The sequence below is a fragment of the Muscardinus avellanarius genome (genome assembly GCF_963383645.1).
Source record: "Muscardinus avellanarius genome assembly, chromosome: 3".
Taxonomy (NCBI): Eukaryota; Metazoa; Chordata; class Mammalia; order Rodentia; family Gliridae; genus Muscardinus; species Muscardinus avellanarius.
The window spans coordinates 20,853,065-20,864,775 of record NC_137788.1 but is presented as its reverse complement, the minus strand read 5'-3'; the positions used below and the strand labels follow the sequence as shown (position 1 = coordinate 20,864,775).

The following is an 11,711-nucleotide window of genomic DNA, read 5'->3' as shown; positions in this document are numbered from 1 at the left end:
CTGAGTTGCAGATGGCCTTACTAAGTAGCTGAGGCTGGCCATGAACCGCAATTCTCCAGTCTCAGCCTCCCAAATGCTGGGATTACAAGCGTGCGCCACCACGCCCGGCTGAGTTAGGAAATTTTAAGTGGGAATGTTCAAAGATTGAAATAAGACCAAGAACCCAGGAGTGCTGGGACCAAAAACAATCATATTCAGTAGCAGCTACTATTTATTGAAACCTCAAAGTACTTGGGAGGCTAAGACAGGAAGATCGAGGGTTCAAGGACAACCTTAGCAAGTAGACTCTCATCAACCTAGTAAAACTGTTTCAAAATGAAAAAAAAAGGGAAGGGGTATAGCTCAGAAGTAGATGGTCTATGGATTCAGTACCACAAAAGAAAAAAGAAAAAGAAAAAAGAAAAAGGAAACAGGGTCTCATTAAGTTATTGAAGGTCTTGCTAAATTGCAGAGGCTAGCCTCAAACCTGCAATCATCCTGTCTCAGCCTCCCAAATACTGAGATTATAGGAGCCTGGCACCTTTATTTATTTATTTATTTATTTATTTATTTATTTATTTATTTATTTATTTTATATAGTAGGGATTGAACCCAGGGGCATTCTACCTCCAAGCTACTCTCACCCCTTGTTAAGACTGGCTTTGAACCTGTGCAATCCTCCTGACTCAGGCTCCCAAATGCTGGGATTACAAGCGTGTGCCACCATGCCTGGCTCCAGCTCCTTCCTTCCTTCCTTCCTTCCTTCTTTCTTTTTTTGGTGGTACTGGGGTTCCTGGAAGCCCTTCTACCTCGGGGCTACACTCCCCCACCTATTTTATACTTTTTTTTTTTTTAATTTGTAAACAGGGTCTCTTAAACCAGCGTGGCTGGCTTCAAACCTGCACGATCCTCCTTGCAAAGGGACTAAGTAGCTGAGGCTGTCTGGGAACTGCGATCCTCCTGTCTCAGCCTCCCATGCTGGGATTACAAGTGCGAGCCACTATGCCCAGTTTATTTCTTGTTTTGAAACAGCATCTCACTATGTTGCTAAGAGTATAAATTATTGAGGCTGTCCTTGAACCTACAATCCTGTTTCACCCTCCTAAGTACTGGGATTGCAGATGTGAGCTCTGCTCTTTTTATTTTGAAACAGTGTCTCACTAAATGGTTGAGGGTCTTGTAAATTGCTGAGGTTGTGCAGTGCTCTTGTCTCAGCCTCCCAAGTGCTGGGGTTAGAGACATGTACCACCATGCCCAGTTTCTGTTATCTTTTAACTTATTTTCTTCTTGTTACCTTTACTTCCATTTTCTGTTGAAGGCAAAATAACTTTCCCCATGGACTTTTATTCTTTGGGTCATACTGAACTGCTTGATTTGAAAGAATATGCCCAATTTATACATACTCAGTAATCTGTAGTGTGTGTGTGTGTGTGGGGGTAGTAGAGATTGAACTCCAGGGCATACTATCTCTGATACACCCCAGACCTATTTTATTTTTTATTTTGAAATGGGAGTCTCTCTACCTTGCTAAAGGCCTCACTAAGTTGCTGAGGCTGTCTTTGAACTTGCCATCCATCCATCTCAGCTTTCCAAGTACTGGGTTTATAGGCACGCATTACCATACCTCTCTTATAATATTTTTTTTGGTGGTAGTAGGGGTAAAATCCAGGGGCTTTCTACCTCCAGGCTATACCCCCAGCCCTATTTTATATTTTATTTGGAAACAGGGTCTCACTAAGTTACTAAGAGCCTCACTAAGCAGCTGAGGCTGGCTTCAAACCTGTGTGATCTTCCTGTCTCAGCCTCCCAAGCGCGGGGATTACAAGCGTGTGCCACCACACCCAGCAAAATAGACAAGATAGTAGCCAGGTGTGGTGGCACATGCTTGTAATCCCAGTACTTGGGAGGCTGAAACAGAAGGATACAGGTTCTCAGACAGCCTCAGCCACTTAGTGAGGCCATTTACAACTCAGTGAGACCCTGTTTCAAAATAAAAATTAAAAAATAGGGCTGGGGGTGTAGCTCGGAGGTAGAATGCCCCTGGATTTAATCCCCAGCACCCCCCCACATATACATACACAAAAAGATAGTCAACCATCAGAGCTTCTAAGCAACAAGATTAGAGACCATTACTATAGTACTAAATTGGTGTGATTCTAGTCAGAAGCAAGGCAATCTGACCTCTTGGTGAGTCAATTATGGCTTTATCTCTCTAGTTAGTATATAATTCTTGCCAGGTCTTTTGAAATAGTTAAAACTGTTTGAATCACATTCCTGGTCTGCTACTGGAAACCAATCTTTATTACTACTAATCTTCCTGTCCTTATTACTACTACTTTTCCAGACACCTGCCCAATATTTTCATCTTAAGAGATTTATTTATTTATTTTTGGCGGTACCAGGGATGGAACTCAGGGGTATTCTACCTCTGAGCTACACCCCCAGCCCTATTATTTTTATTTTTTGTTTTTTGAAACAGGGTCTCACTGAGTTGCAAAGGGCCTCACTAAATAGTGAGGCCCTAATAGTGTCTTCGAACAGCGGTCCTCCTGTCTCAGCCTCCCAAATGTTGAAATTACAAGTGTGCACCACCAGGTCCAGCTACTAAAGAGATATTTTAAAATAAAAGTATGTTTGAGAGGTAGGGAATGTAGCTCAGTGGTAGACTGTGTGCCTAGCATGAGTATGATCTCTAGCACCAAAAATAATCAAAGTTTTTGTATATTTATAGAGACTGTGCTTATTTTGAATTTTAAGTTTGAAACCTGAACAATTTTTAAATTATTATTATTATTATTTATTTAATTTTTTTTTTTTTTTTTTTTTTTTTTTTTTTTTTTTTTTGGTGGTACTGGGGTTCCTAGAAACCCTTCTACCTCCGGGCTACAGTCCCAGACCTATTTTTATACCTTTTTATTTGGAAACAGGGTCTCTTTTGTCTCCACCTCCCAAGTGTGGGGATTACAAGTGTACACCACCACACCCAGCTAATTAATTTTTTTTTTAAGAAAGAGTCTTGTTATAGTGCCCAAACTGGCCTGAGTGATCCTCCTGCCTCAATCTCCTGAGCAGCTGGGCTTACAAGCATGTACCAATATCCCCAGCCTAAGCTCAATCTTGTGTTAAGTCACATGTCCTTTCAGTTGCATCATTATCAAATATTAAAACCCAGGGTTTTTGTTTTGTTTTTGCTATAGCAAAGACTCTTATTAATCTTAGTGAGGTACTACAGAGACAAAGTTATCAGAAAGGCAAGAAGCTTTGCTAGGAATTGCTACATTCCAAAATCTTGCATTACACACATAATGTCATAAAGAACTACAATCCATCTCTAAGTGCAGGGCACACAGAAAATATTCAGTATTTATTGAGTGAATCTTGAATAGATTCAACAAACGCTTATATTAGTGCCTCCTGTATGCAAGGCAGCAAGTCTAGGAGAATACCACAAATATGTACCAGATGTCTACTATCAGTAAGATACTATGGGAATTTAAAGTTGAATAAAACAAATACTTAGCTGAATAAAATGTATTTTCTTGATAAATACCTCAAAATTCAAGAAGTTATTTCTCTAAAATGCTACTTATCAAGTGAGGAAGAGCTAAATGAGTGATGAGAGCATGTATGCCTCCATCATCTTGTACCCCATTAAGATGTATGACTACAATGCACCAATAAAGAAATGAAAAATAGTTGGGCATGAGGCCCATGTTTGTAATCCCAGTACTGAGGAAGATTACGGGTTTGCTGACAGTTTCAGCTACTTAGTGAGGCCCTTCACAACTTAGGGAGACCCTGTTTCAAAATAAAGAATAAAAAATAGGGCTGCAGGTGTAGCTCAGACGTAGAACGCCCCTGGGTTCCATCCCCAGTACTACAAAAAATAAAAAACAAAAATAAATAAAAAATTGTAAAAAATAAAAAATGCTACTGGTTGGAAATAAGCCTTGTCAACTGAATGCCTACATATATATTTACACATCTGCTATATATACTTAAAATATCTACTTAGTATATCTACTGAACTTTTAAAATCTTATAAATCTATCCTAGAGACAAATTCCCAAGTCTCTAATGACAGCAAAACAGACTGTTTGCATCCAAGAATTCTGATCTTTGTGGGCTAGCAGATGACGAACCCACCCAGAGTACTACAAAGACTACACAGAACACAGTAGTGATGTTGTGTCTTAATGATTTCAAATCGAACTAGTTCCAAAGTCATTCTGTTCCAACTCTTTTTATTTATATGTGTGTGTGGGGGGGGGGGGGTACGGGGGATGGAACCCAGAGGCATTCTACCGATGAGCTACATCCCCAGCCCTATTTTTTATTCTTTATTTTGAAACAGGGTCTCAGTGAGTTGCAGAGGGTCTCAGTAAGTACCTGAGGCTGTCTGCGAACACGATCCTCCTGTCTCAGCCTCCCAAATGCTGGGATTACAAGTGTGTGCCACCACGCCCAGCTTATTTTTTATTTTTGAAACAGGGTCTCAGAGTTGCAAAGGGCTGAGAGGCACTGCTAAGTAGCTGAGGCTCTCTGCACAAACTCGATCCTCCAGTCTCCAGCCTCCCTAATGCTGGGATTACAAGCAAAAGCCACCATGCCTGGCCCAACTCTTTTTGTGTCCGCCCCTCTAAACAATTACATGGTCTTATTGAAAAACATGCAGGGCCAAGGATAAATAACTATTCCCTGAGAGACCTGTTTTTTTGCAGTACTAGGGATTAAAACCAGGGGCATTCTTCCTCCAAACTACATACCCAGCCCTATTTTTTTTTTTTTTTTTTTTTGCAGGTCTGGGGATGAAACCCAGGGCACTCTACCTCCAAGCTATACCCCTGCCCTATTTTTTATTCTTTATTTTGAAACTGGGTCGCACTGAGTTGTGGAGGACCTAAGTAGCTGAGGCTGTCCACGAACCGCGATCCTCTGGTCTCAGCCTCCCAAATGCTGGGATTACAAGCGTGCGCCACCACGCCCGGCTCCCAGCCATATTTTTTATTCTTTATTTTGAAAGAGGGTCTGAATTGCAAAGGGCCTCACTAAGTAGTACCTAAGGCTGTCTGCCAACTGTGATTCTCCTGTCTCAGCCTCCCAAATGCTGGGATTACAAGCGTGCACCCCATGCCTGGCTAGCCCTATTTTTTATTCTTTATTTAGAAACAAGGTCTCATTAAGTTGGAGGGCCTCACTAAGTAGTTACGGCTATCTCGAACCTGCGATCCTACAATCTCAGACTCCCAAGTGCTGGAATTACTAGTATGCACCACTATGTCCAGCTCCAGATCTGTTTTAATATTCAGTGTAGCTCCATTATTATTTTTTCTTTTAGTACCAGCATATCAGTGAATGATGTGTTCAGAATTTCCCTTAAAGAAGACGAAATAAGAGTCCGAAATTAATCCAGAAAACTTTGGCTACTGACCTGGTGAAGTGGCATGAGAGGTCCTCTCACTTGTGTACTTCTCTTGCATGGCCATCAGCTATCTGACAAAACTGCAGAATGAAGGAATAACCAATCAGAACTCTCTAGGACCTCTTAATTCCCTGTAACTCAGTTCCCGTTTACCTGACATCATCCATCATCATTCCCGTTTACCTATGGTGTCGGGTAAACGGGAACATTTTTATAACCATTCAGAGAACAGATCTACTATACTTACTCTTTACAACAAGCGTCTGATCTTCTGACACTAATTGTGTCAAGAAAGCAATTCTGCATTTGAATTAGAATTCTCTAATTCAACTCACAATCTCATACTATCAACCTGGAGACAGTATCAGATCTCACAGGTTGGGAGCTTAGTACTACAAGACCTCTCCACTTCCAATACCAGTTACAATCTCCATTGTTTCATTTGTGTCTCTGAGCAACTACCAGTACATCAAAGTTCCTATGACTGCCCCCCTTGGGTGTGACTAGTTTTCTGTTTTTTGGAGTTTTTTTAATGGTACTGGAGATTGAACCCAGAGGCATTCTACCTCTGAGCTATACCTCTAGCCCTAATTTTATTGTTTATTTTGAAATTTAGGGTCTCATTAAGTCGCAGAGGACCTCACTAAGTAGCTGAGGCTGCTGCGAACCTGCAATCCTCCTGTCTCAGCCTCCCAAGTACTGGGATTACAAGTGTGTGCCACCACCCCCAGCTTTGACTAGTTTTCTAAAGTGGTTCATAAAACTGAAGGCAATACTTTACTTACATTCATTGGTTTACTATAAAGGATACACATAGAGAGATGCATGGGGCAAGGCACATGGGAGGAGCTGCAGAGCTTCCACATCCTCTCAGGCGTGCCACCCTCCAAGAATCACCACATGTTCATGTTCCAGAAGTGCTCCCAAACCTGACCCTTTGGGTGTTTATGGGGGATTCATTCACTACTTAGGCAAGAGTGATTAATTCAGTTGGCCGGCCTAACCTCCACCCACTCCCTTCCCCAAAGGTTGGGAGCACAAGTCCTCTCAAATCTTGCCTTGGTCTTTCTAGTAACCAGCTCCCATCCTGTATGTACCCAGGGGCTGCCAGCCAACAGCCAACTCCTTAGAGAGCTAGGGCAGAAGTCAAAGATATAGGTAGAAAGGAGACAGAAAGGAAGGAGAATTAAAATATAACTCTAATATAATATAAAAGCTTGCTGCTAAAGTTCCTCATACCTTCATAACCCAAGCCAGTTGGGGTATGAAACTTTAATTATATTTGCCTGTATTCCAGGTGATTAAAGCTTGCCTGTCATAAAGATGAAAGTCTATAATGCAAACTCACTGTGCAGGGATGATTTCTCAAAAATGACAGAAAAGCTCATGTTAGCAGATCCTCAGTAGCCTAAGACCAGGAATTCATGATTTACTCCTTCCTTCCTTCCTTCGTTCCTTCCTTCTACCCTTCTTCCCTTCCTTCCTTTTTTCTTTTGCAGTACTGGGGATTGAACCCAGGAGCATTCTACCTCCAAGCTATACCCTCAGCCCTATTTTTGATCCTTTATTTTGAAACGGGGTCTCACTAAGTTGCGGAGGGCCTCACTAAGTAGCTGAAGCTGGCCGCAAACCTTGACCCTCCCTCCACATTACAAGTGTGTGCCATCGCCGGGCGTGGTAGCGCAAGCTTGTAATCCCCGCGCTTGGGAGGCGGGGACAGGAGGATCGCGCAGGTTCGAAGCCAGCCGTGCTGGCGTAAGAGACCCTGTTTCAAAAATATAAAATAGGTCTGGGAGTGTAGCCCGGAGGAAGAAGGGCTTCCAGGAACCCCAGTACCACCAAAAAAACAAAACAAAACAAAACAAAAAAACCAACAAAAAAAAAACCACAAGTGTGTGCCATCATACTTGGCCAAGTTTTTTTTTAATATATTGTTATTGAACCCAGGGATGCTCAATCACTGAGCTACACTTCTGGCCCTTTGTTTTTTCTTTCTTTTTTGCAGGTCTGGAACCCAGAAGCATTTGACCTCCGAGCTACACCCTATGCCCTATTTTTTATTCTTTATTTTGAAACAGGGTCTCAGTAAATTGCAGAGGGCCTAAGTTGCTGAATCTGTCTGTGAACCAAGATCTCAGCCTCCCAAATGCTGGAATTACAAGCATGTGCCACCACGCCCGGCTCTTTTTTTTTAATCTCACTAAATTGCTCAGTCTGACTTCAAACTTTCAATTTTTCTGTCTAGAATCACTGTGGCCAGTCAAGATAGAGATTTGAGAAATCAAAAGGTCTCCTCTAGCCAGGCATGGTGGAGCACATTTGTAATCCCAGTACTTGGGAGTACTGAGACAGGAGGATTGCAAGTTCAGGGCCAGCCTCAACTACTTAGGCCCTCCTCAACTTAGGGAGACTCTATATCAAAATAAGGGGGAAAAAAAAGTCTCCAGCCAGGCATAGTGGTGCATGCCTGTAATCCCAGTACTTGAGAGGACAAGTCAGATCATGGCCAGTCTCAGCAACTTAGGGAAGTCCTCCATAACTTCATGAGACGCTGTTTCAAAATAAAATAGAGCTGAGGTGTAGCTTGGAGGTAGAATGTCCCTGGGTTCATGCCCCAATACCACACACACACACAAAAAAAAAAGTCTCCAAAAGGTCTTCTCTTTCTCAAAGCTGGCTTGAATAGCTTCTCTTTCTCAAAGCTGGCTTTGAATAAAACCTGTTCCCTCACCAATCTGTCTCCAGAGATTACTAGAGCAAAATGAGTAGTAGTCTTTTCTCCCCAGGTTAAAAACTAATAGTGAGACAGGCATGGTGGCACATGCCTTGTAATCCCAGTATTTGGGAGGCTGGGCAGGAGGGTTGCAGGTTCAAGGACAGCCTCAGTAAATAGCGAGACTCTCAACAACCTAGAGAGACCCTGTTTCCAAATTAGAAATTTTAAAAAATCAGGATAGGGGGTGTATCTTGAAGGTTAAATGCCTCTGGAGTTCAATCCCTGGCACCACAAAACAAATTGATGGTGAAGTATTATAGGCACAATATTTTTGGGGGGAGTACTGGGGACGGAAGCCAGGGACATTCAACCTCTAAACTACAACCTCAGCCCTTTTTATTTATTTTTTCTTTGCGGGTCTGGGGATGGAAACCAGGGGCATTCTACCTCAGAGCTACACCCCCTGCCCTATTTTTTATTCTTTATTTTGAAACCGGGTCTCACTGAGTTGCAGAGGGCCTCACTAAGTAGCTGAGGCTGTCCGTGAACCGCGATCCTCCAGGTCTCAGCCTCCCGAATGCTGGGATGACAAGCGTGCCCCACCACGCCAAGCTAGCCCTTTTTTACTTACTTATTTATTTATTTATTTAGTTAGTTAGTTAGTTAGTTAGTTATTGGTGGTACTGGGGTTCCTGGAAGCCCTTCTACCTCTGGGCTACATTCCCAAGCGTATTTTTATATTTTTATTTGGAAACAGGGTCTCTTAAGCCAGAGAAAGCGGCTGGCTTCGAACCTGCACAATCCTCCTGTCTCTGCCTCCCAAGCGCGGGGATAACAAGCGTGCGCCACCATGCTTGGCTAGCCCTTTTTATTTTTAAACAAGAATCTTACTAGGTTGATGAGAGTCTCACTACTTACTGAGGCTATCCTCAAATCTGTGATCCTCTTGTCTCAGCCTCAAGTACTGGGATTACAAGCATGTGCCATCATGCCTGGCATATAGCCACAATTATCATTAACATAAAATGAATTCCCAGATTCCTCCAGTTATGAAAGTTAGTCATAGGATGGACAGAACTCTTGGTCATAAGTAGAACTCCAATCCTTAGCTGGGAATGTGTAGTTTTCTTCCCATTTCCCTATCTCTTAAACTACATTTATCTCGACGCCGGCCTCACGCCCGAGAACGCAGCAGCAGCACCTTACTGCTGGCGTTAGCGGCGAGTTCACTGGACGGCACCAGACCAACGCACTCAACAGCCCACCAAGCTCCAGAGAGGAGCAGCGGACAGCGAGCCGAGGTGAGCGGCTGCGAAACAGCCGGGCGGGATTCGGCAGATTTCTCAGCGCAGGGAGCATCTAAAGCTCCCTGGGGCTGGGCTCAGCGCACCCTGCAGGGACTCAAAGTGGAGTTCGAAAACAGAAAAGAAATACGCCAGCCTCATGGCCGAGGGCGCGGCAGCGGAGCCATATTGCTACCAGTGTCAGCAGCAGCGAATTCACCGAGTCCACGACAGCTCCATCTGCGCACTCAACAGTGAGTCAAATTGGGGCCCCTAGAGGAGAAATCCCAGTACTGTACTCCCAGGGACTTGACCCAGTGGGGGAGTGGTGGTGGCAGAGATATTACAACATAGGAGAACGCCCAACCTGGCACCCCCCATGGTCTAAAGCAGCCTCGATTGACCTCCAGGGTCTGAGACTCTGCGATACAACCCAGTAAAGGAGTAGTGGGAACTGAGATACCATAGACTTGAGATCCATAGCACCTTAAGAGAAGTCGTAGTGACCCAGGGAAGAACCCAGAGAAGGCACAAACTTCTGAAATCATGGGAAAGAGTTGAATAACAATGGAGCAATGAATGCCCACAACCCCACATCAGAACGCGATAAAACAGAAATTCAGAGATTTATAAAAGATCAAATCAGGAAAATAACTGTAGAAATAATAGAGGTGTTTCGAAAAGAATTCAGAGAGAGCCAAAAAGAGATAAAGGATGCAATTAATGAAGGCCTCAATTCAAAGTACAAACAACCGATTAGACCACATGGAGAATAGAATCTCGCTCTTAGAAGATGATCATTCAAAAAACGAACGCATAGTTTCTAATTTAGAAAAAAAAATCCGACAGCAGGAATCTGCCATTGAAGAAATATGGGCCCATTTTAAGAGAGCTAACCTAAGAATAATTGGAATAGAGGAGAGAAAAGAAGGTGAAACCAAAGGGATTAACAATCTCTTCAAGGAAATAATAGCAGAAAATTTTCCAAACGTAGAGCAAGAGGTCAATACACAGGTCCAGGAAACTTATAGAACTCCCTTTAGACAGGATCAGAGAAGAGGATCCCCACGCCACATAATTGTCAAAATGACCAATGTGGAAGCCAAGCAGAGAATCTTAAAGGCAACAAAAGCAAAGGGCCAAGTGACATTCAGAGGCAAACCAATTAGAATCACTCCAGACTTCCCAAACCAAGTTATGAGAGCCAGAAGGGCTTGGAGTAACATACTCCCAATTCTGAAAGAAAACAACTTCCAGCCAAAAATTTCCTACCCAGCAAAACTTTCTATCAAATTAGATGGGGAAACAAGAAGCTTCCATGACAAACAGAAACTGAAGGAATTTATGTCTTCAAAACCAGCGCTAGAGAAAATACTCAAAGAGATTAACTACAAAGAAGAAATAGGTAACACACTCCAGAACCAGAGAAACAAGATTTTCCATCCAACAGACAACTAAGATTGGTTATCTGTGGAGATTCATTATTTATGTTAGTCTTTTACCTATCTCTAAATTGTATTGTTTGCTTTTATTGTTGCTAATTTTTAGGATTTCTAGTTGGAATATCAATATACTTTCAGATATAGCAATTGGAAATATTTTATCCCATTCTATTAGTAACTGTTAACTCTGTTTACATTGTCTTTGGATATACAATATTTTTTTTATTTTTTAGGGAGTTTGTATACTCTTCTGTTGCCTGTGCCATTGAAATCATAACCAAGAAATCACTGCCAATTTCAATGTTGTGAGGTTTTATGACCCAGATTTTCTTCTAAAAGTTTATAGTATTAAGATTTATATTTAGGTCTTTTATCTATTTTGTGTTAATATTTGTATATGTTAGGTAAGGGTCCAATTTTATTCTTTTTCATTCAATTATTATTTTTCAACAATATTTAGTTAAAAGATTAGTATTTCCTCCACCAAATGTTCGTGGAAATCTTGTCAAAAATAACTTGACAATATAGGGAAGAATTTATCTCTAGGCTTGTATTTAACTCCAATGGTTTATATATCTGCCTTTAGAACAGTACTACACTGTTTCAATTATTGTAGCTTTATATGGTTTGAAATCAGAAAATATACATCTTCTAGCTTTGTCCTTCTTCGAGATTGTTTTGGGTATCTAGAGTCCATATTCCATATAAGGATAGATTTTTTCTGAAAAATAAATAAATGTATGATAGCTTCACCTAAAAAAAAAGAAAAAAATATTCTCTGGTAAGAAAGAAAGCAAAAAGAAATATTGAACTGTTATCTTTTAGTCATCAAAAGCTTGGTATCAGACAAATGAAACTGTTTTGTGAGA

At 41.8% G+C, this 11,711-nt stretch overlaps 1 protein-coding gene across 2 annotated transcripts in view; it reads right to left on the bottom strand.

Annotated features, from left to right (window-relative positions):
• Window positions 1-5,465, bottom strand: part of CEP85 (centrosomal protein 85) — a gene marked incomplete at both ends in the record, with an annotated part of 36,543 nt that extends 31,078 nt beyond the window's left edge. For both annotated transcript variants that reach the window (XM_080692794.1, XM_080692795.1), the window contains one exon: window positions 5,411-5,465. In XM_080692794.1, the coding sequence (XP_080548920.1) occupies window positions 5,411-5,465 (55 nt within the window). The remainder of the gene's footprint in view (window positions 1-5,410) is intronic.
• Between the last annotated feature and the right edge of the window lie 6,246 nt (window positions 5,466-11,711).